Source organism: Myzus persicae, unplaced genomic scaffold, assembly GCF_001856785.1.
Source record: "Myzus persicae strain clone G006 unplaced genomic scaffold, MPER_G0061.0, whole genome shotgun sequence".
In the NCBI taxonomy this organism is placed as follows: Eukaryota; Metazoa; Arthropoda; class Insecta; order Hemiptera; family Aphididae; genus Myzus; species Myzus persicae.
In genome coordinates this window covers 1,195,638-1,218,030 of record NW_019102619.1, presented here as the reverse complement: position 1 = coordinate 1,218,030, position 22,393 = coordinate 1,195,638, and the positions used below count along the sequence as shown (strand labels likewise).

General features: G+C 30.4%; 2 protein-coding genes across 3 annotated transcripts; one reads left to right on the top strand and one right to left on the bottom strand.

Moving 5' to 3' along the window:
• Positions 1 to 329: 329 nt before the first annotated feature.
• On the bottom strand, positions 330 to 5,722 carry LOC111032716 (protein PF14_0175-like). Its single transcript, XM_022313157.1, has 2 exons — positions 5,415 to 5,722; positions 330 to 4,576 (listed from the first exon to the last, which is right to left on the bottom strand). Exon 2 carries the CDS (start codon positions 4,567 to 4,569, stop codon positions 577 to 579), a length of 3,993 nt encoding a protein of 1,330 aa, XP_022168849.1. The 5' UTR covers positions 4,570 to 4,576; positions 5,415 to 5,722; the 3' UTR covers positions 330 to 576.
• A 154-nt stretch (positions 5,723 to 5,876) lies between these two features.
• Positions 5,877 to 17,687, top strand: LOC111032717. 2 transcript variants are annotated; one of them, XM_022313158.1, is made up of 15 exons: positions 5,877 to 6,607; positions 7,041 to 7,263; positions 7,389 to 7,596; positions 7,667 to 7,904; positions 9,683 to 9,842; positions 9,918 to 10,122; positions 11,200 to 11,397; positions 11,544 to 11,651; positions 11,725 to 11,828; positions 11,915 to 12,160; positions 12,797 to 12,913; positions 16,229 to 16,457; positions 16,538 to 16,706; positions 16,780 to 16,916; positions 17,012 to 17,687. In XM_022313158.1, the coding sequence occupies exons 1-15, from the start codon at positions 6,531 to 6,533 to the stop codon at positions 17,074 to 17,076; spliced, it is 2,484 nt and encodes an 827-aa protein (XP_022168850.1). In that variant the 5' UTR covers positions 5,877 to 6,530; the 3' UTR covers positions 17,077 to 17,687. The 2 variants fall into 2 exon arrangements, with proteins under 2 accessions (XP_022168850.1, XP_022168851.1); XM_022313159.1 differs by lacking the exon at positions 5,877 to 6,607 and having other exon boundaries at positions 7,157 to 7,268.
• The last annotated feature ends 4,706 nt before the right edge of the window (positions 17,688 to 22,393 follow it).

The window sequence follows — 22,393 nt, the reverse complement described above, 5'->3', positions numbered from 1 at the left end:
AGTTCATATCAGTTAATATTACACAATAAAATGTTCAGATAAGGTACATAATAAGTTTAAATCAAAAATTTAGCAAAATATAATATTATAGAATACAATTAATTGAGTAAACATCATGTTTTAATCAACTTTAAAAAATTCCTATAAACATTTACAAATTCTTATAATATATGATTATATACATATATACAAATAATTAATAAGGTATTAAGCAACTTTTAACATTTTAGAATAGGCACTTATTTTGTCAGTTTAAAAAATGAACACTATAAACATGAAAACGATTCATAAAGGATTTTAAAATTCACTGCTGTGGTAACATTTTTTTTTTGGTATTTTCGTGGTCAATTGAATAGTTTACTCACTAGGTATATATAAATTAGGGTTTATAAGACATGCACACGTGTCACTGATTATAAAAATATAAATCAAATATAATATAGAGATAGATGTAGATTACATACTTACAAATTTAAAACACATAAAATCATCAACACATGAGATGTTAAAATTCGATCATTATTTTTCTTCAATTACATTAAATTATACTAAATAATTTTAAAATGTATGTACCTATCAATTTTGTCTGTGTGAGTAGAGTTTAGTCAATTTTTCTACTAAAGATTGCAAGACATTACTATCTTTTGATATATCTTCCATTATTTCTTCCAATAATTGTGTATTGAAGTTACCAAATAAACAATCAACTGACAAATCTTTAACAGAAAGCTTATGAATATTGGATAATGTTATCTCAATACGAACCATCAATGGGCCATTCATATTATGTATCACAAATTGAGCCTTGTTGTCTTTAAATGTGACACAATATAAATCCCTTACATATGACATATTGATCATTACTTTACTAATAAAGTGAACATCTTCTAACAGAGATTTCAATAATAGTTCTACGTCTCTTGAAGTGAAACATATTTGCTTGTACACTTTTGGATTGTATTTTGATAAGATCCAATTTATTCCAAATTTTATAATTTCATTTTTGGTAATGGTTTTTGCAGTAAATGATATATCTTCCACTTTAAGAAATGTATAGTCATTAGAAATGTATGCATATGTAACTGTTAAAAGTATATTATTATCTAATAAATTGAAAATCCATTCTCTGTTTGTGCACTTATCCAGAACTAATTTTTTTTCTATAAATTGCTCATTCCATCTTGTTAAAAATTCTAAAGCTTCATTACACAAATTTTCTTTTATAGACTCTTTTTTAATCAAACCTACTTGAAGTTCATTATTTATTTCTAATTGTTCACTAATTAAGCTCTTGTTAATAATATCATTTTTAATAGGACTTTGTTGTATAAAATCATCAGTGTTTAAATCTTCTTCCATGCTATTGTGTATATTAGGTTTAGACATAAATGATGAACAAGATAAAGGTGCACAATCTCTATTGCTGTAACTTCTTTTTCGATTAACCAGGCATGATTTTTCATTATTTTGAAATGTTTCATCCGTTGAAATATTAGATCTATCTTTAACACAAATCGTTTTTGTAGTTTTATCATCACTATAACTGTGTGAATGATAATCTGAGTTTAAAATATGATTGTCAGCTACTTTAATAGAGGCGTTTACATTGTTTTCTTCATTTTTGTTTTCACTTTCTCTGAAAATGTCATTATTTTCAACTAATTCATTTAAATTTGTTTTGTTTATTTCCAATTCATTAAGTGCTAAGACAATATTTTCTTTATTTGTTTCTAACATATCATCATGTACAATATTTTTATAACATTCTTCGCTTTCTTTTGAAACAACTAAAAGTTCATTGTCATTTTTAAACTCATTTTCAATCGATATATCCATTTTACTAACATTTTCAAAATTCCCTGAAACATTTTCATCAGTAGTTTCCAATTCATTAGTAATACTTGGATCTTCAATGGGTAGTCTTATTAAATGTGTCGGAACTATAGATTTTTTTTGTTTTTTCCTGAAAGGTGAATTTAAGTTATCATCACTAATTACATTAAGCAATACAGATTGGTGTTTGCTTTTTGCAATTGATTTTTCTTCATCATAACTAGATACATCTGATTGTAGTATAGACAGATTATTAACAGTTACTGGAATCACAGGACTCATTGCCTTTTCAGATGTTTGTTCATTATTTTCTTCAGTATCCGATGAATTATTCAAGGTACTATTATCCAGAGATTCACAATGAGTAAATGCTAAGGAAGTTGGACCAAGTGATTTTCTAGAATATTTTTTTAACTCATATTTTTCAACAACAGCCGATGTATCTTCCATTTCAGCAGACTGAGTTGAGTTGTATAAGGATGTTTCATCTTTTTCAGCAGATTGAGTTGAATTATACAAAGATGTTTCTTCTTTTTCAGCAGACTGAGTAAAACTACATTCAGATGTGTCACATTTTTCAGCCAATTCAGTTGGATTATATACAGATGTATTTGAAACACCTTTAGTTTCAAAAGACTGAGTTTGGCTCAAAACAGACATGGCAATTGACTGTAAAGAACACTTTTGCTGCTGGTTTTCTTCAAATGTTTCAGATGTATCCAAAAAATCCTCATTAAGAACAGATGTGGGAGCAACTGATTTTCTAGAATATTTGTTTTGTTGATTTTCTTTGACTATTCCAGATGTATCTGATAAATTTTCGGTTTCTAGAGACTGAGTTTCATTAAAAACAGTCATGGCAATTGATTGTAAAGAACACTTTTGCTGCTGGTTTTCTTCAAGTGTTTCAGATGTATCCAAAACATCCTCATTAAAAACAAATGTAGGAGCAACTGATTTTCTAGAGTATTGGATTTTTTTATTATCTTCGACAATTCCAGATGTATCTGACAAATTTTCAGTTTCAAGAGACTGAGTTTGGTAAAAGGGAGACATAGGTGTTATTGATTGTTTAGAATATTTTTCTTGTTGTTCTTCTTCAAGTTTTTCAGATGTACCTGAAATGTAACCATTAAAAACAGTTGTAGGAGCAATTGATTTTCTAGAATCATATTTGTGTTCATTACTATTGACAACTTCAGGTGTATCTTCATTTTCATGAGATTTGCCTTGAACAATTAATGGACATGGGTGAATCATTGTTTTCCTTGAATATTTTTTTGGTACATGTTTCTCAACAATTATTGATTTATTTTCAAGATATTGATTTTGGTCTAACACAGATGTATGACCATGTAATGTTTGATGTAGTTCTTCAACTTCAAAATAATTGTCTAGATTATTTTCTGGAGACATATTTACAACAAATGATGAACCTGTAGGGAATATAGATAGTCTAGATTCACTATTTTCATTACTAATTTCAATAACATTTGAGTAATTATCCAGCACATTTTTTTCAGGGTTAACACTATCTTCTATTCCTACCACCACTGGTATTGTTGAATTGTTTTGTTTATTCTCAATTATTAGTGGGTTATCGACATTTACATAACTAATATCAAATTCATTACCTTCTAATGTTGGATCAATATCCATTGAAACCATACTTGATGATAATTCTTCAATAAAAGTTTCTCCATTATCAGAATTGTTCAACACACAACCAATGGTTTGAGAATTAAAATTATTTTTTTCCAATTTTTCAGATTGTACAATTTCTAACTCATAATTATGGTTTTCTTGAGTTTCACAAGATATATCTGATCTCATACTTACAGAATGTTGATTGTGTTCATAAACCAATTCACAATTATCTTCAAATGTCTGTCTGTCAGGTAATTGTGTCAACTCCATACTCAATGATTTATAATCATCATTTGACCAAATAGATTTTGAAGATTTAGATGTCATTTGTTCAGTTAATTCCATATTATTTGATTGAGTATTATATAATAAGTTGGATTTAGTATTAGCACAGGTGAAGTCCATACAACTAGAACTTGAACTTGTATTCAAAGGATTTATAATAAGCACATCAGATAATGGTTTTGAAGGTTTAAGACCAGATTGACAAACCAGTTCATCATAACTTTCTTCATCCAATGTTTCAGATATTTCAGTAGAACTTAAGGAATTACAACTATTATCCCCTGATAAAATAAGGCCACCTTGTAGTGCTTCGGTGAATTCCATATTATTTTCTGAATAATCTGAACTGTAACTAATATGCTCAGAACCATTATTATCAATAGTATAAATGGTGTCCGACAATATTTTACCAGATAGTGCTTCGGTCATTTCCATATTATCATTTGGACTTTCATACTCAATAATAATCCGGCCATTATCTTCTAAGTTGGTACAATTAGTTGATTCAATACTAATTTGAGCATCAGATTTCTCAAATTTTCCTGATAATTTAGGTTTTTCGGCATTTGAAGAATCAGATAACATTGAAATTTGCTCATCAAACATAGGAGCTTGATGTACAGTTAAAGATGTAGCACCTGTGTTGTACATTTTTATTTTATTCATCCCAGAAAAACTCACTTTTCTTTTGGCCAATGTAGCAGTATTCTCATCGGCATCTTGTTCAACCGATTCAATTTCTTTTAGAGGTGCCCGTACTTTGGGTGGCTTCAATATTGAACTAACAGACTGGCGGCTAGCCATTGGGAATCTATAAAAATAATAATTTTTTTTGTGTCAACAATAATTTTAATACCTAATAAAAACTACAGCAAAGCATAAAATATAAAATACCTAACAAATAATAAAAATAAAAAATTATATCTTATTTCATTTGAAGATAAAATCTATGAAGCAAATGGTTTGATAAAATAACTACAGCCGATTAGAATATAATACAAAACATGCAGACAATGCGACTGCCAACTATAGGTACTCTATCCCACAAAAGAACAGGCAGCGTGCCGACCAAAACCCTTAAACGCCAAACATCCAAAGGTTGATTTGAGCAATTGGCTATAAAATATTTTAAAATTTTAAAATGAACTATTATCACAGTTAAAAAATAAAACAGATACAAACTTACAACTCCTGATATCTTTTAAAAAATCCTAAAAGTTGTACCTACCATCTAAAACTTTTGTCGTGTTGCACTTAACATTTAATGAATCAATTGGGAACTACCAAATGGTCTCTTAAACAAGATTTAGTGGTCCATAATTTGCCCATTAATTTTTAGTGAACCATTAAATTTAAACAATTTTTGTATGCAACACAGGATTTGTATTATTAATTTTTATTATTTTCATAAATTATACATTAATAAGGCCTAAGATTTTAATGCCCTAAATAATAATGCAATAAAAGGGAGATTGGCTAACTTGATTATTTATTTATACAATTTACGACGTGAAACTTTACAATATAAGATTAAAATATAGTACGAACAATAACAGGAATTAGATACTTAATACACAACAAATACATATATCACGAAAGGTGATTTCTTGCCTACAGCACGTTCCATATAATTTAAAACGGGTACTTACTGTGGTTTTAGTAGCAGTATAATCAGTAAACGAGATCACAGGAGTGGTCTAATGTCGAAAGCGTTTAGATGGGTCCAAGTCATAAAAACGATGAGAACTGCAATAATGAGATGCGAGTACAATATGCACCTACATTGAACGGAATGTTTAAGTGTTTAACGTTCATCCGGATTTCGAATTCCGAATTTTGTTCGTGTGATTGCGATAGAACGAATTATGAAATAAAAATAAAAACAAATAATAATAACAAAGCGCATGCACGATACCTACCGTTAAATTGCGCCTTTTTCGAATACTGATCACCAACTACAGTGTCGACAGACAACATTTTAATGACGCTTTTACATAGTAACACAAGATATTACATCTTGCAGCGACATTGTTGGCTGCACTGGACCATGGCTCGTACTGATAACGTAGTGGTTCACTATGGTTGTACTGGTTGTTCCACCACTCACCAGACACCAGTGTTGTAGTCAGTACCTGAGTCCAGTATGAATAAACTTTGTACTTATACCACAGAGTAGATTACACCTCATACTTCATAGGTTTTCGTTATTATCGTAAAGTGTAAACACTAAACATTAAATTATTTTACCTTAGTCACATAAATTAGAAATAGCTTATAAGCTTATTAGTAAATAGCTATTACTTATTTCATGATTCCTTATGTTTACCATAACCATTGTTTATTTTCATTAATTAATTATTGCATTCTCAGTTGTCATTAGTTTCTTACCGTGTGACAATAATTATTATAAAAACGCGCTGCGGACAAGTACAACTTGTTGGATGCGGGATTACGGTGACTTGTGATTTCGTCTATCATGGCATCCGTTGCCATTTTTCATCGCCTTGTTCCGTCATTATACCGAGCGATGGTGCTCACGGAGTGACCTTTGCCCTCCAACTTGCACGTCTGAAAGCTTCACCTCTGCCGTCATTGATGATTTGGTCATGTCAACATAACAAACGGCATGAACAGCAGCTGCTGCGGACGATTGACAAACCACCTGGTTGTGGTACATTTGTACCTACATAGATCTGCAAGTTTGTTGGCACGCAGATACGAATAATAAGTGTCTTATATAATAGTGTGTATGCTAGTGGCAGCAAATGGTTGCCATGAAGAAATTGCATAACAGTCGCGGAGCTGAGCCTGACGCCAGCGAATCAGTCAAAAAGCTGTACAAGTGAGTAATAGGGTTCTGTGTGCTGCACTTTTTTTGTATTTGGTGGACAACAATGGTATGTACCATGTTATTGTTCACCCTTGTGCGATCCTCATTCCTTGACAGCTCGGTCACCACGCTTTGGGTTAAATCCTACTTGTAAATCATCACCTTGCTATTTTAAGCTCTATATATTTTTATTAAATTTTGTTTTTGAAAATTAATCTTGGTAACCATGAATGTGTACTATCATAATATTTTGTAAGATTAAATAAAAAATAATATAATTGCTAGGTATTTTAAATATAGTTATTAAAAAGTAATGAAAACAACTATTTAGTCTATTATGTTATTAAATACTTATTTAATATTGAATTTCATATCTGAAATTATATACATTCAGCAGTATGATATCATTAAAATACAATGAAAACTTTATAAATCATGTTTTCAGGAATATAAATGAAGTTTCTCATTTTTTGGATGATCAGCGTGGCAGGTCTTTGTCTTGTAAAGATCTTTTTACCGCTACTGTTGATACACAGCGAATAAAATTAAAAAACTATTGTGAAAGAATGATGCTTGCAGATCCATTATGTTATGGTCGAAAGGCTGAAGATATCATGTGGCGTAAAACCTATCATGATGTTTATTCTACTGCCAAAATTTTACGCAAAGTAATGTAATAACTAAATTATTAATATATTATCATTATAAATGTATGTAACATTGTCCATTTTATTAATAGAATATTAAATAAAGTTTTCTTAAAATACCTACTAAGACATTCATTTTATTTCAGAATAATGATTGGAATCAGATGGAATTGGCACTAATAGAAAATCATTTTCAGTCAGGCATTGGTAGTTATTATCATTTACTATTCAAATTTCAAGCAGAAATTAAATTCAGTAGGCCTGAATTATTCGATTTTTATCTACTGATAAATGATGATACAGATAATAATGTCAAAAAAGATCATATCACTCTGTTGAAAAAGAATGATACTGGTAAATTAAAACATTGATTCCCAAATAAATAATTGGTTCAACTTATTCCTTCTGAATAAATTAATTCCAGGTAACAAAGAAGAAGCTGGTATAAAACAATTGGTATACCGCTGTTTGATATGTTTGGGAGATTTGTCACGATATATGTATGAACTAAACAAACTAGATTTATATTATTCAACAGCTTGTCGATATTACAAACAAGCATTAAACTATAAACCAGCAAATGGACTCCCACATAATCAAATTGGACGATTGGCATTATCCAATAACAAACATTTAGATGCTGTTTACCATTATGTTCGATGGTAACCTATAACTAATATTATAATGATTAGGGAACGGATTTTAATTTAGTATAAAATTAAAAATATTTAAATTATATTTGTATATTACTTAATAAATATTTATTTATAAATCTATAATTTTCAAATATTTAAATTAAAAATAAGATAGAATTTATTACAAATAATACATAATACAAAATAATGCATATAAGAAAAAATTATTCTGAATCATAGTCTTCATGAGAAAAACAGTTAGAACATATAACTTGAAATTTTCAAATTTAAAGTGACGGCGATTCAAACTTAGCATTGCTTTATAAATGATCAATGGACGTGATTGGTGCTTATTTCATACACATTAATTATTTTGAACTGTATTCTATTTCTGAGTTATACTTAGGAGTTTTGTTAAATAGTATGTTCCTTATCGACATAACAGTAGTAAATCCTGGATTTTTTTCCAGTATATTTTTTAATTTTGAATTGGTTACAACTCCAATTTCTTCTGGAACGCGTTCCAATTGCTTTACGGCATTGTCAACTATTTCTAAGCTTTCAGTTAATGGCATTTTTGAAGTTTCTAATTTTGAAATAGTATCAACTAAAATTCCAAAATTAGTGGAAATAAATGCCAAATTGTTTTGCAAATTATTACTTTCTATGAGCTCAATAGTTTTTTTTATTGCCATTGCAGAATTGGAATCTAAATTTAAGACTATGTTTTTAATATTTTCAAAGTTATTCGATTAATATAATACAGCTGATAGCCACGTACCCCACCGAGTTATAATAGGCTCAGGTGGTAGAGTTAAATTCATATACATATCTTTAAATGTTTGTACACGATTTGGCGCTTTTAAAAATATTTTTTTTATGTTGAAAATTAATGAATCAACCTCAGAAAATTGAAATCTAATTGTTTCTGCTATACGGTGGAAACTGTGTACTAGACAAGTTAAATGTACCTTCTTAGATAAAATGTGTCCAAAACTTACCTACAACAATTCTACAATATTACATAAAATAGTATTAGCATCAGATTATTTAAAATGAATTGAAACTTATACAGATATCAAAAACTTTTGGATGCTAAGACTAGATAAAAATATTTATTTAAATTAAAATCCGTTCCCTAATAATGATACATTCATAGTGTTGCCATTATTTCCTGAAACAGATCCAGGGCAGGCTACAAAATTAGCAAATGAACACTTAACTACACATGCTATTTTTTTTTTCAATAACTATACAGGGGGGGTTAGCCCATTTGGTTTATACAGAAATCCATATGAATAATACGGTATATAATGAGTCATTTCTTTTGTTTGCTTATTTAAAAATTAACTTCATTTGGCGTAAGCTTTTACCAGTATAGTAATTAAATATTAGAAAAAAAATAACCGATATCAGCCAATTACCCACAAAAAAAAATTTACATGCACAACATATTTCATTCACCTATACGATCATTATATAATATGGAGCTTTTTATGTTGCTACAAACATTGAACAATTGAAATGGATTTCTAACTATTAAATGTTGATTAGGAAAGGTTAAATTAGGATAATAACTGAAAACAATAAATTTATGAACCAAAATAGAACAAGATTAATGAAAAGTTTGGCATACAATGTACACCAGTGTGTGTAATTAGGACTTTATGAGTTAATATTATGTTTGTAATTTTTAATATGGACTTTCACCATAATCAACTTGAATTTAACCTCAATAAAATAATAATTTTTTGGTACTTAAAAGTATATACAAGCTATTTACAAGTTTATTTTTAAATTTCTAGTGTTTTTAGTATTGAACCATTTGAAGGAGGAGAAAAAAACTTAATATTATCATTGCAACAACAATCTGAACCAGTAGGAAATGTGTTTTTAGAAAAACTGTTTTCTATTTTCGATTTATGGTATACCGGAGGAAAAGATAGTGGACAAGAATTAGATAAAGTACATTTCCTGCTATATTTATTTAATAATGTACATTACATAATTTAACACAGAATTTCACAATTACCTTTATAGATATATGCTAGCATTATAAGCTTACTGCAGAATTTTGATGATTGTAAGAACAAGAATAATACAGCTGATAAAAAAAAAGAAATTAATAAAGAGGATACCTTAACACCTTCAGTTAAGGATACTATACATTTTTTGTCAACTAATGAAAATGTATTCAAGATTGTAGTTATCATAATAGCATGCTTAAACAAGTTACACGAAGAAGGTAATTGTGATTAAATTTAATAATTTATGTATCATAAAGTAATTCATTTGTAATTAAAAAAAAATAACTACGGTTATGTAGCGAGGTTGTAATGACCAACTCTAGGCCCTGGCGTCACAAAGATATATAAATTTGAGAATTGCAGACGATCACTGGGTCACATAGAAGTCAATGTGTTCATAGTATATTTATTTAATTTTTAGAATTTTAAGTATTCCTAAATTCCATATTCTCTGATATTTTTTTTTCTACTCAAGAGTCCTGTGGTGATACAAACTTATTTAAAAATAAAAATCCCCCTTTTAACTTCAAATTGTTTAGCATATGATTTTCTTTACGATTTTTATTTAGATAAATCAAAATTCTAATGAGTAGTTTCTGAGTTATTATAATGATTATACTAAGGACACTAATAATCCTTTAAATTGTCTTACAAAAATATATTAACTATTGTATAATATTGGATATAGTATTTATTATACTTGGATTTTTTTTTACAAATTAAATTAATAAATTATTGATGTTGATAAATCAATATTAATTACTAACATTTTAAAATTATCTGATCCCCATACCTAGTTAGCCCATTACGATAAATATATTGTCATTAGTACACAATGTTATATAACTCAATAACAACTCAAATTTTGATTTAGATACATCAAAATTCTCTAAAAAATGCCTGCTGAATAATTAAAAGTGAAAAAAGGGGGTTCCTATTGGAAAAACAGAAGTTTGTATTGTTACATGATCATCCTTTTGCAGTACAAAAAATCTCAAGTATTTGATAACATGGTCTTTAAGTATATTTAAAAGTTCAAAAAATCACAATTTTAATTGATACATAATTTAAGGATTTAGGGTGACCTAAATTGTATAAGATAACCATTAGTTACATATTATGTTTCTATTATAATTAGTAAAAAATGGCATATTCAATTTTTTCCTTGTGCAAATATTTACGTTGTTTATAAATATTTTCTAAGTTAACATAAGTTTGACATTGCACTAGGGTTTTTCATTATTAAAGCCCTTAAACATTCTTAAAAATGTCTAATTAATAATATGAATTTCCAGAGTCTAAATACATCCCAAAAGCTGAGTTATTCTTTTTATCATTGATGGAACACTTAATTGGTCAAAGTGTAACTTACTGTGTAAAAAACTTGCCGTTGTTAGTTAATCCTAATATAGATCATGTAAAATTAAATCGCCGACGTCGTAGACGTGGTTTTAGACAGCATTCTTCTCCGGATTCCCAAGAATGGACTGGAGGTTAGTATTTAATAAATAATACTTAATTTCTATTTATTATATTCAGCAGTTATAAATATGATTATAAGAAAATATGTTAGTAAATGATGATCATTTGAATTTGTATTAATATTTTTGAACTAAAACTAAAACTAAATGTTTTTTAGATGAAGCAGAAAGTGTAATAAGTCCTGATGACGAATCAGATGATGAAAGTGAAGAAGAGATGTTAATATTTGATATTAAAAGGCCCAATGATGACAAATCAAAAAATGGTTTGTAATAAAAATTCCTTACTAGCTGTTACTACGTATCTAAATAATTAATGTGTTGTTAATTTTATTACAGAATCTGATGGGTCCAATGATAGTGGTACATCATCTTTTGGTTGTGAAAATAAAAATAATCCAAAACTTCCGTTATCAAACATACCATATATTGAAACCATAAAGGTAATAATATATAAAAAAAAAAAAATGTTTCATTTTTTTATCAGTTTTTATAGTATCAATGCTTATAACCGTTCACTACATTTTAGATATATTTTGATTGGATTCAACCAAAAATTGATTCTATAAATCCTGAATCTTCAGTTGAATTCTTTAACAATACTGTTACACTTTTAAATTACTTGTCGCAAGCTAATATTGAAGACACATTCTTAGACATTGACACCAATCAGTTTATGTTACCAGAAGATGTGCATTTACGTGGTATGACTGTTTTTTCTAAGTCTAAAAAGCATTGTGGAGAATATGATCGCAATATCTGTACTAAAAATGAGGTAGGCAATTTTTTTATCTAGCATTATTAAATATATATTATCTAATATGAATTTGTACATTCCTTTCATACTTTATGCATCAAGAGACACTTTAATTTTTTATGTGCAGTTTATGTGGAACACTGTTTAACCAGTTAAATACTTATTAGGGCCTGACAATATATTATAAAAAAAACTAACTGAAGCAGTAGGGGCCTTTTTATGAGTGTTATTTAGTTTACTCTGTCTTACACATCAATATTATGATGTCCTAGATCTGTTTAATATGTTTAGATAAAATATTGGAATATCAAATGCCCATGATATTCTTTTGTACAGTTTCATATTATATATCTAATTATTAGAAATCTAACTTTACTGGCATTCATTTAAGTTAACATTATTTATTTAGCTATGATAACTGTTAATTTTACCAAATAGCTATGAATCATTCAAAACTAGTTAGTTAGTCAATTATTATTTTTAAAGTCTTACAATAAATTAAATGTAATTACTTGGTTCGAAAAAATTAATTTATCATACTTTTTTAAAGACTTACTATTGCAAAACCAATCGATTTCGTAAACACTTAGTGTATTTTAAGTGTTAGATAGATCTTCATTTATTAACAATAATCATCATTCACTTTTATTATAGGGAACAGTTCGATTAATACATATATTACATTGTGCAGAAGAAATAGCATCCAACAATGTATTATTCACTTATGACAAAATCAAAAAATGGTTTTCATTATGTGGCTCTTTGAAACAAGTAAGTATCAATATATTTTTTTTAATATACAAGTAATTCATCTGCATACTACTCAGACAATAAAAGCCTTCCAAAATTATTAGACTATTGAACTGTTAATTACACTAATAAATTTATGAAATTTTTACTTAGTTAAATATATATGTTCTTGATTTTTACGTATTTTGTCGAAATTTGAAATTCAGTCGCTCATTAAAAGGATTTACGCTCGTTTTTTTTTTAATTTCCACAAACAATAACTGATGAGAAACCTTGTATTATATTTTCAAGTTTTTTGACCGAATTAACATTTTTTTTATAGACATTACTCAAAAAAAAAAATAACAATCGAAAATTTCATATACCTATAAGTAGTTCAACATGAATCAAAATATTTTGGAAATTGTATGGTTGTATAGAAAATGCTAACACAAACATTCATTGAAAACGTATTGTATCTATGGTCATTTCTTTTAGAGTTACACTGAAAACCAAAATCGATTTATTCGAAGCTGGTTTTGTGTATAAATTACCGTTTTTCCTGTCGCTTTTGAAACCATTATGATTTTAAATTTTGCACCTACTTTATTCGCTTTCCTACCAGAAATGTTGCTGCTGAAAAGCACTTTCACTGCCCCAAACCGTGATGAAAGACACAAAAAAAAAAATTCATCGCTCCGCTCAGAAACTAAAGTATCTAGTAATATCAGCTGATGTGCGGTCTCCGATCAGAATCGTTATTCATAAAATCATAAACAATGATATATCATTGAATTCAAAACTAATACATTATCCATTAGAATCTCTGACACCTACTATAAGGCATTGTGGTACCCATTCCCCACATTTTTATTATTAAATTTGTATTAAACAATTTTTGTTTTTAATATTGGTTTTAATTAATTTAAGTATTTTTTCCGTAATAGATATATTAAGAATTTTATATTATGCTTAAATGTTATTATCTTTGACTTTTATTAATTGATTGTTCCCTTTGAAACCACTAAATATCGGGTACTCTCGATTACTAAAATTGTGTCCGATACTCGGAGGTGTTCGCTGTTCAGAGGGTTCAGTTTTTAGTTTGTTACAAAAAGAAAAGTCTGCAAGTTTTCACTATACTATTTTACTAACATAAAATCTTTTTTGACATTTAATCAAATCATAGACTAGACAGAAATCTATTCTTAACAAAATAATGTAACCATTGAATTAATCAACACGATAATATATTGGTCTTAAAAGTGTTGGCTTATAAGTAAATCAACTATGTAAATGTAACAGAGTAGTTGAGCACCTATATCCCAGATTAAAAAAAAAAAATGTGTCTACCAGTCTTTCAGTAGAGTTTATGAAAGTAGCAAAGGGTTTTTCGTTTTTTTTTTCGTTTTCTGCCCTCTAAAAAATACGACATTTACTGTGACAAACGAAAGCGCGAGATTGGAATAGCAAAGTCTGTCTTGTAAATATTCATGAGACTGTATAGAAGATAAAAACTAAAAAAAAAATATATAAAGAAAAAAACAAGAAAGAAAACCTGCCCTTTTCACAGGGTATATAATATATATTGAGTAAAATCCACCCCTAGCTGTTGCAACACAATAAAGCAGTTTGAAGATGTTGAAAGCGGATCTCGCCAATAACGATTCCAACGGCGTAGTCGGGTTTATATTATATCTTATACTTTCTTCTTTCTCCTCGGTTTCCCTTTTCTCTCTTTCTTTCCTTTACGAGCTTTGCAGCTACAAAGTGATCCGGGGGGGATATGTCACCCTCGCCAGAACCGTCAAAGTTTTTATGACCGTCAACCCGCCCCTTGTATGGAGGGGGAGGCATAACTGTAATAGTTGGCATGCGGAGCCCCAATATTACGCTCCTTACGCGTTTTATGGGTTTATTTATTGCGTCCTCTAAAACTCTTATTAACAATGTCTCGCACACAAACGACTGCGGCAGGGTTGTTAAATCTTTTCTTTATTGGAACTTCTGCTCTTTTATACCCTCTCCCCTCGCATTCACTTTCACAATGAAAATTAATTGTAAGAGCTCGCGTTTAAGACCTAAACTTATATTGACCAGTAACACACTATACGACTATCGCCAGCCAATTGACCAATTTATTATGGTACTTACGGTACTTTTGGTTTTACGGTTTAAATATAGTTTTAAAATACACGTCATTGATTATAAGACCTGCTGGTTAAATAAATTACCATGTTTTCAGTTAATATTAAATAGAATGGTACATGTCATCAATAATTATTTTCCTCGAGTATCCTGTAAAAAACTAATTAGTGAGTGAAATACGTTCATGTATCATTTAATATTATAATAGTGAATATATTAAATGTCATACTCACTGTTTGTAATGTACCAAAAAAAAAAAAATAGGTTAACAGCCTTGAGTATTATAATTTAAAAATATTAAATTATATTACAAAACAGCACATATAGATACTCACAACAATTGTTATGAAAAAAAAAATCGAAAACTGTATAAACTATATACTCGTATATTACTCAATATAAAAAAAGAACAAATACGTTCAACAATATTTTGTATCAAAAATAAATCACTTCCAAAAACAATAAAATATCAAATGACATTTCAAAGTGTGCAAACGTCAACACCTTAATGAAAACGTTTAGTAAGTCTAAGGCAGGACATAACACATAAACAAGTATATACTGTTTTTGTTTATTCTTTGAGAGTTAAATTTCAATGAAATAAAATGTACCCCTGCTTCGGCCTTGGGGGATGAAAGAATCACAAGAATCCCGTCTCCTTTTCCCATTTAGTACAGTAATAGCTTTGGGAAGCGGAAGAGAGAAGCGAGCAAAAGCCCCGGCGTTGTGCGGGCGTGTCACCGTTGGCCGACCGGGCGATGGGACGGAGGTCGGGGAAATTTATAACCGTAAAGCTTTGAGGTTAGGGGTCGTAAGGGAGCCCTTTTGCCGAGCGTTTAACCGTATTCCATTATCGTCGTACGGTCTGCCGGTTTTATGACTATATTCGAGGGACGATAAAAGATTCCAGACGTATTAAATACGGTCGACAAAACGGAAACTAGAATGAACATGGACTCGAATCGCAGACGACGGTTTTATCGTCTTCACTCTGCTGTAATAGTAGTAGTAGTAGTAGTAGTAGTAGTAGTAGTAGTAGTAGAGGGGCAGAGGGAATCGTAATTTCAGTGCAATTCTAGAACGTTATAACCGTTGAAAACAAATAAACCGAACGTCGTCGTCGTCATAAGACATTTTCATTTTATCATCGTACCGCTCGTGTACTTTTACCTATTTATATTATATTTTATTTTCGTGTTTTTCTTATAGACCGACGAAAAATCATTAAAAGATTCGAAACGAGACAAACAACACGTGATGGGTCAACTGTGGCTCCGGTCGGAAGTGGACAATCTAGAGTACAAGATGAAATACTCTTCGAGAAAAAAGTCATTACCCACGTGCATCGTCATCGATACAGATGCGTTGATTAATTATTCGTTGATAATCAAGAAACTCGTTAACAGCAGCAAGTTTATTGTAGTAGTACCCGCAATCGGTATGTACCTAATACATTGATAGATATCATTGTTCCCTAATACAATTGTTATTTATTTATCATTACTATTTTTGTTTCAGTTATATCGGCATTAGACGAGCAAAAAAAACTAAGCAAAGAAGTCAGGCTGACTATACGTTGGTTAGAATTTCAGTTGCAAGAGGGAAACTGCAACTTAAAATCCCAAGGAATACATGAATCACTACCAATTAAACTGGACGGTCCACCGAAATTGAGCAAAGAAATTTGGCAAGCAATAATTACTTTAATTACTTCAAAATTTCTATCAATGTATTCATGGTGTTTTTTGTTATGTATACAGTAATTTCAAACATATTTTGGAATGTTGCAACTATTTTACAGAGGAATATGGTGAGAACACAGGACTTGTTACGTTAATTACGGGGTCAGACGACCTAATGGAATCATCAGAGCTTATGGAAATGGCTAAGTCAGTCAGTGAGTAATTGTTTTGTTTATAATTTATTTATTACTTTTAAATGTTAGGTACATTTTATGATGTTAATGTGTTTAAGACTAAATATTATTTTTAGAAATCAATATTGAACACATAAAGACATTCCAATTTCAATTAAAACCAGTGAAAAACAAAGGATGAAACATGGTTTTGGTTTTAAGTATTGATATTTTTATTGTTCATGCAATGGTGCATCAATGTATACAATGACGAGAATTTGATTGTTAATCACTCGGCGCTGTTTTGAACACGTGGACCAGATTTAATTTTCGGGAAAATTGAAGACCTCGATTGACATATTTTTTACATCCGTTACGAATATAATATATAAATCAAGGTTAAATCCGAAAAGGAGAAAAATGTTTTACTTTTATTATTATTATTAATATTGTTATTATTGTGTTGTATACTTGCATACAATATTATTATATAAAGAGGATATCAAGGTATGAAATGTTGTTAACCTGATTGACGACGACCATTTAACAACTATTCATCACACGACATTGCCCATCTGCCCTTGTCGTACTTATGTGTATTAGTAATCGCGTCAGTATACCTTTAGTTTTTTATTTTATAAATGTCCTTATTTTATAACTAATACATTCGAATGTTATCAATTTTATGTTGTTTAACTCTATACAATGCCCCCACAAATATTGTTTTATTCACATTTCTTTCTATAAGGTTTTTGTTTTCATTTTATAGTTCTTATTTTCAAACAATTAAATATAGATATAATAATGCATGTAGAATCTCGGCTTGTTTGTCTTTTTCATTATTTACCCACCTGAACACTTACATGCAAAAAGCGGCGATTATTATAACGTCGTTTTTCTTTTTTTGGGGGTGTGGCACAGCAGCACTCGTTGTTTATCCAATGTTCCTTTTGTTTATCCGGAGGCAAACGATTTTTGAAAAGTGTTTACCGACCGGAAGTTAAGTACTCTCCGCGGCGGTGTACGATGTTACCAGCCGTAGTTGTAGTGGTGGTGTACTGTGTATTAGTATTATACGCGTCAGACTCTGGATCGCAGCTATGGCAACACTACATTGGTGCGGTTTTGGTGAGCACGAGCGATCCGATTTGTGACGCTACCGGAGATGAGCAAGCAAAATTAATAGGACGAATATCCGTCGTGCGGATGAGCAGGACGAGTGGTGGGACAGGTATGGAGGAGGGATACTCAATAGCGACATCTCAATAATAACAACAGTGTTGCTAGCGAGAGGGTTGAAGAAGTGACGGTGGTATTGTTTTTTTCACATCTACCCAAGCCATTATCGTTTTACAAAAGGCACGACGGTGGCTCGTATATGCAGTGGTAGTGTATATATTAAATATAGTAGTGTAGAATGTAGAATATAAATGGGTATTGAAGTTAGGTGTATACATGGGGAGCGTCGCGTTGTGTAATAATAATAATTAGACGAGGGAGGGTGCAGCCGGTGTGCGTGTACACGCCTCAAACCGTACATATACACTGGGTCGAGCCACCCCTTTTTTCGTAATTGTTTGCCGCGCTGAATGTAGGCACATAATATATATATATATATATATATATAAAGTATATACTGTACAATAAGGTTTTTCCCCCTCTAGCGCTATAGCTATCTGTTAATCCGTTATATTTATTATTCCCCGTCGTCGCGGTACTACAACTGCACGGCTATAGTTTAATATGCCATTAGCGTTCAATTTCGCGTGTGTGCGACGAGGGTTTATGTACATATTATGTGCGTGTGTGTTTTTTTTATTTTCCACCCGCCCCGGGCGGCCGCAAAACGAATGGGGTGAAAAATGAACGGGGCACACACGCCCGGCGCGGATAATCCGTGAGATTAATGTCAACAATATTATTCCGCGGCGGCAGTCCGTGCAAAAAGACTGTTAGTCAAACTACACGACCGTATAATATACATATTATTATTACTACTATTATCGTTGTTATCTACGTCGCGCCCGCCGAGGGGTTGCTGCTGGGTGTATGCAGTAATTGCTGCAGTGTGTACAGCGTACCTACCCTGAGCCCGCGATAACGATAATAATTTATTTCAATACGGATTCCAAATAAACATACAAATTATTTAAAGCACTTCTGATATTTAGTCGGTTGGTAAATACGACAATATTTTTACAACTTTGTGTTTTGAGTTCTCATAGTTCAGTCATTACTTTTTGAAAAACCAACATATTTTTCCCTCAAAATGTTTATAGCTTTGGTACTTTGACAAAAAATTTAAAAACACTAGTTTCCAATTAATAATAAAAAAAACTTTTTAAATAACCGAATCTATTTTTAAATTCAAAATTATAGAGGTATTTTAAAAATTAGAATTTATTATTCAGCGATTATGACCAGCTGTAACTGGACCAATGAAGCCAATCAAAAAATGTTCACGCTCTCGGATCGTGCATAATATTCTATATTCGTGCACGGATTTATATGGTCTCTACGTAACCCATCAAAGAAGCCTTCTGCCTTGCGGCGATATCTTGTCATCGTAGACGCCCTGTGGCCATAAACTTAATATTAAAATGTTTCATTATGTATACTTTTTTAAATGCTGTTATTGTTATATGAAACACAAAAAAGATGGACTCGAAGAAAAGTATATCGTCATTCGTAAATGTACTTAACTATTTTAATTTATATTTTAATAATTAAAATTAAAACCTAACTTTTTCATAAGTGCTATTGATGGATGACATCCATCATTTCATGTACATATTGTATTTAATACTATTCAGTATTCACTATAACGTGTTTATAAATAAATATGTATGTACCTATGTAATTTTTTCCTCACCACATACACACTTATTTTTCCTTGTAGGCATAGATGATAATTATTATATAGATTTGAAGAAAATGTAAAAATTAAATTCACTTGACTCTAGTCCAAAAAAAAATTATGAGTTAAAACAATAATATGCATAACTACAATATTATCGGTGTACAATCGCGCATTTAGATATATTTTGTTGAAAACCCGTCCTTAGGTAGTTAGCTTGTAGTATGTTATACTTTTTCTAAACACGTTACATTGTGAATTTACAATGAAATTTATTTTTGGTTTTATTTTATTAGTGAAGTATTGTCTCAAAAAATAAATATCATCCCTGTAGGATACATGAAGCATTTCATAATACAAGGTACGCTTCATTACTATATGAACATGATGCATCATACAACAGTGGTGTAGCTAAATAGCCTATCCAGAACGCCGTGTGATCATCGTTTTATTTTTGTCAAAGTAAGCAAAATCATAAATAATACTGCGATATTGCAATATGTATAATCAAGTCGATCTAAATTTTAAAAAATTTCTAGGTAATCAAAAATCGATTTAGAACGTCAATAAATAAATATTTATTTCTCTCAGCCGCACACGACACACCAAATTTGCGTTCATCAGAACCTACACTAACTCTAGATAACTGACCCATCATCAAACCTAAGATTCAGGGACATTATCTATGTTGGTGGCCATTTTATTATATTTTAATTTGTATGCAAATTATGGGTAGGTATTTATAATAGCACAATTCAATAAAACACATAGTATATTGTAAGAGATTGCAATATTGTAAAAAAATCCAATGAGTGCAAACACAAATAATTTTAACTACTTTAAATTTGATAATAGGTTAATTCACTCTAATATTAAAGCTAACAACGCGAGAACGTTCTCAGCTGAACGTGAAATTGACGTTGTGTTGCAGGCAGAGAGAGAAAACAATTAACACTTAACAGTGTGCTGACATCCACTTAACGTTGAAAGCCATTGGTAAAATATTTATAATTATTTACCTAATTAATTCAGAATGGGCCGCGATCCAAAGTACCGATAATTTATACACTAAACGGATATTGAATATTATATAAATACACATTTTTCGAAACAAGTTAATAGTGTGTACCATAATAATAAAATATAAAGGACGGGTCCTCGTTGGCAATGTTTGTCATCTTATTAACCAATCGGTTGAGGCTTAAGGAGAGTACTAAGTGATGAAATGGGGGAGGGGTATAAAGATAGATTTAAAAGATCGAAGCTGGAAGTTCTTTACTTTAAAATAAACTGGGCTATAAGTTTATCACGGGACAGTCGACTGACCCTCAAGTATGAAATATGTAATATTTTATCATGTTAAATTATCACTGTCCTACTATTAATATATTTTACACGAAAAACGGTTGTTTAATCATTAAATCCATGATAATAAGTAATAACAATAAATAAGTTACTAATATGGCTGTAGGCAGCGAAATAGGCAGAACACACTCACTGCACGGCCACAGGACAGTAGGCACATAATATATTATGGTTGAAATAAGCATCAATTGTGTATTGTTTTTATAGATGATATTGATATACGAGTAGTTTTTAACTTTCCACGTCGTGTGATCTGTGTTTTCGCTGTCTTTTCGTCTTCTTAACAGTACCTGGATGTGAAAATATTTCGTGATACTGGCACTGTGTGAAATGAAAAATTCTTTATGAGCATAGTAACTAGAACAAAATTATAAAGTATACATAACAACTAACTTCTAACAGTATCAATGACACTATCGACATTAGACTGTAAGAAAACCATAAATAATCCACACCAACGATATTATTCTAAATCACCCGCACTCTCTCTACAACATCTATAAGTAATTTATTTTACAGAATTTAATCATAAATATGTTTACATAATTACTAAATATATTTAAGCTATTATAGGCTTACCATTTAAGCAACATGCCACTTCAAGATTTAAATTTTAAAAAAAACGAAGCCATCTTTCCATCTCCCTAAAAATAACCAAAAAAAAAATTCTGATTCAGGCAACGATGATCTAGTGCTTAAATAAATTTAGATATAGGTAGATTTTATGGCAGTCTGGGAAATTCTTATATAAAAATATATGCATAGGTGCCAAATATATCTAAATACTTAATTCCCATCATTCCCATCACACAAAATTTAAATTGTATTTTCAAATTTGGTTTGTTATTCGTTTTTACTTAATTTTTCAATGATTACGGTTACCACCAAAAATGTTCGAGAGCAGCACGATTGACATGCCCGACTTCCTGGCTTATTCAATAATAAACCGTGTTAAAAAAAGTGGATACAACTAATACGGATTATAACGGTATCAGCATATTATCAACATTTTAAACGCCTCATATGTACGATATAATAGTGAATATAATATGTGACTACATTATGTGTACATATTATGGTCCTGCAATAATGTTATTGCAGTGTATAATTACGGGGCTGCGGCGAGGGAGATCAAGTGGCGGCGGAAGCGGCTGTTGTGTAAGGGCCCGGTTACCCGAGAGTCGGTCCTCTCGGAAAACACTGCAACGTACCTAAATATATAATAATATACTGTATATAGCAGTGGCTGTGTTAATAATTCCCATCAATGAAGGTGGCGGTGGTGAAGGTTACTCGT

Coding starts and splice junctions, on each gene's coding strand:
- LOC111032716 (XM_022313157.1), bottom strand. CDS start 4,569: ATGGCTAGCCGCCAGTCTGTTAGTTCAATATTGAAGCCACCCAAAGTA.
- LOC111032717 (XM_022313158.1), top strand. CDS start 6,531: ATGGTTGCCATGAAGAAATTGCATAACAGTCGCGGAGCTGAGCCTGAC. Junction 7,264..7,388: donor CTGCCAAAATTTTACGCAAA/GTAATGTAATAA, acceptor ATTTTATTTCAG/AATAATGATTGGAATCAGAT. Junction 11,398..11,543: donor TTCCCAAGAATGGACTGGAG/GTTAGTATTTAA, acceptor AATGTTTTTTAG/ATGAAGCAGAAAGTGTAATA.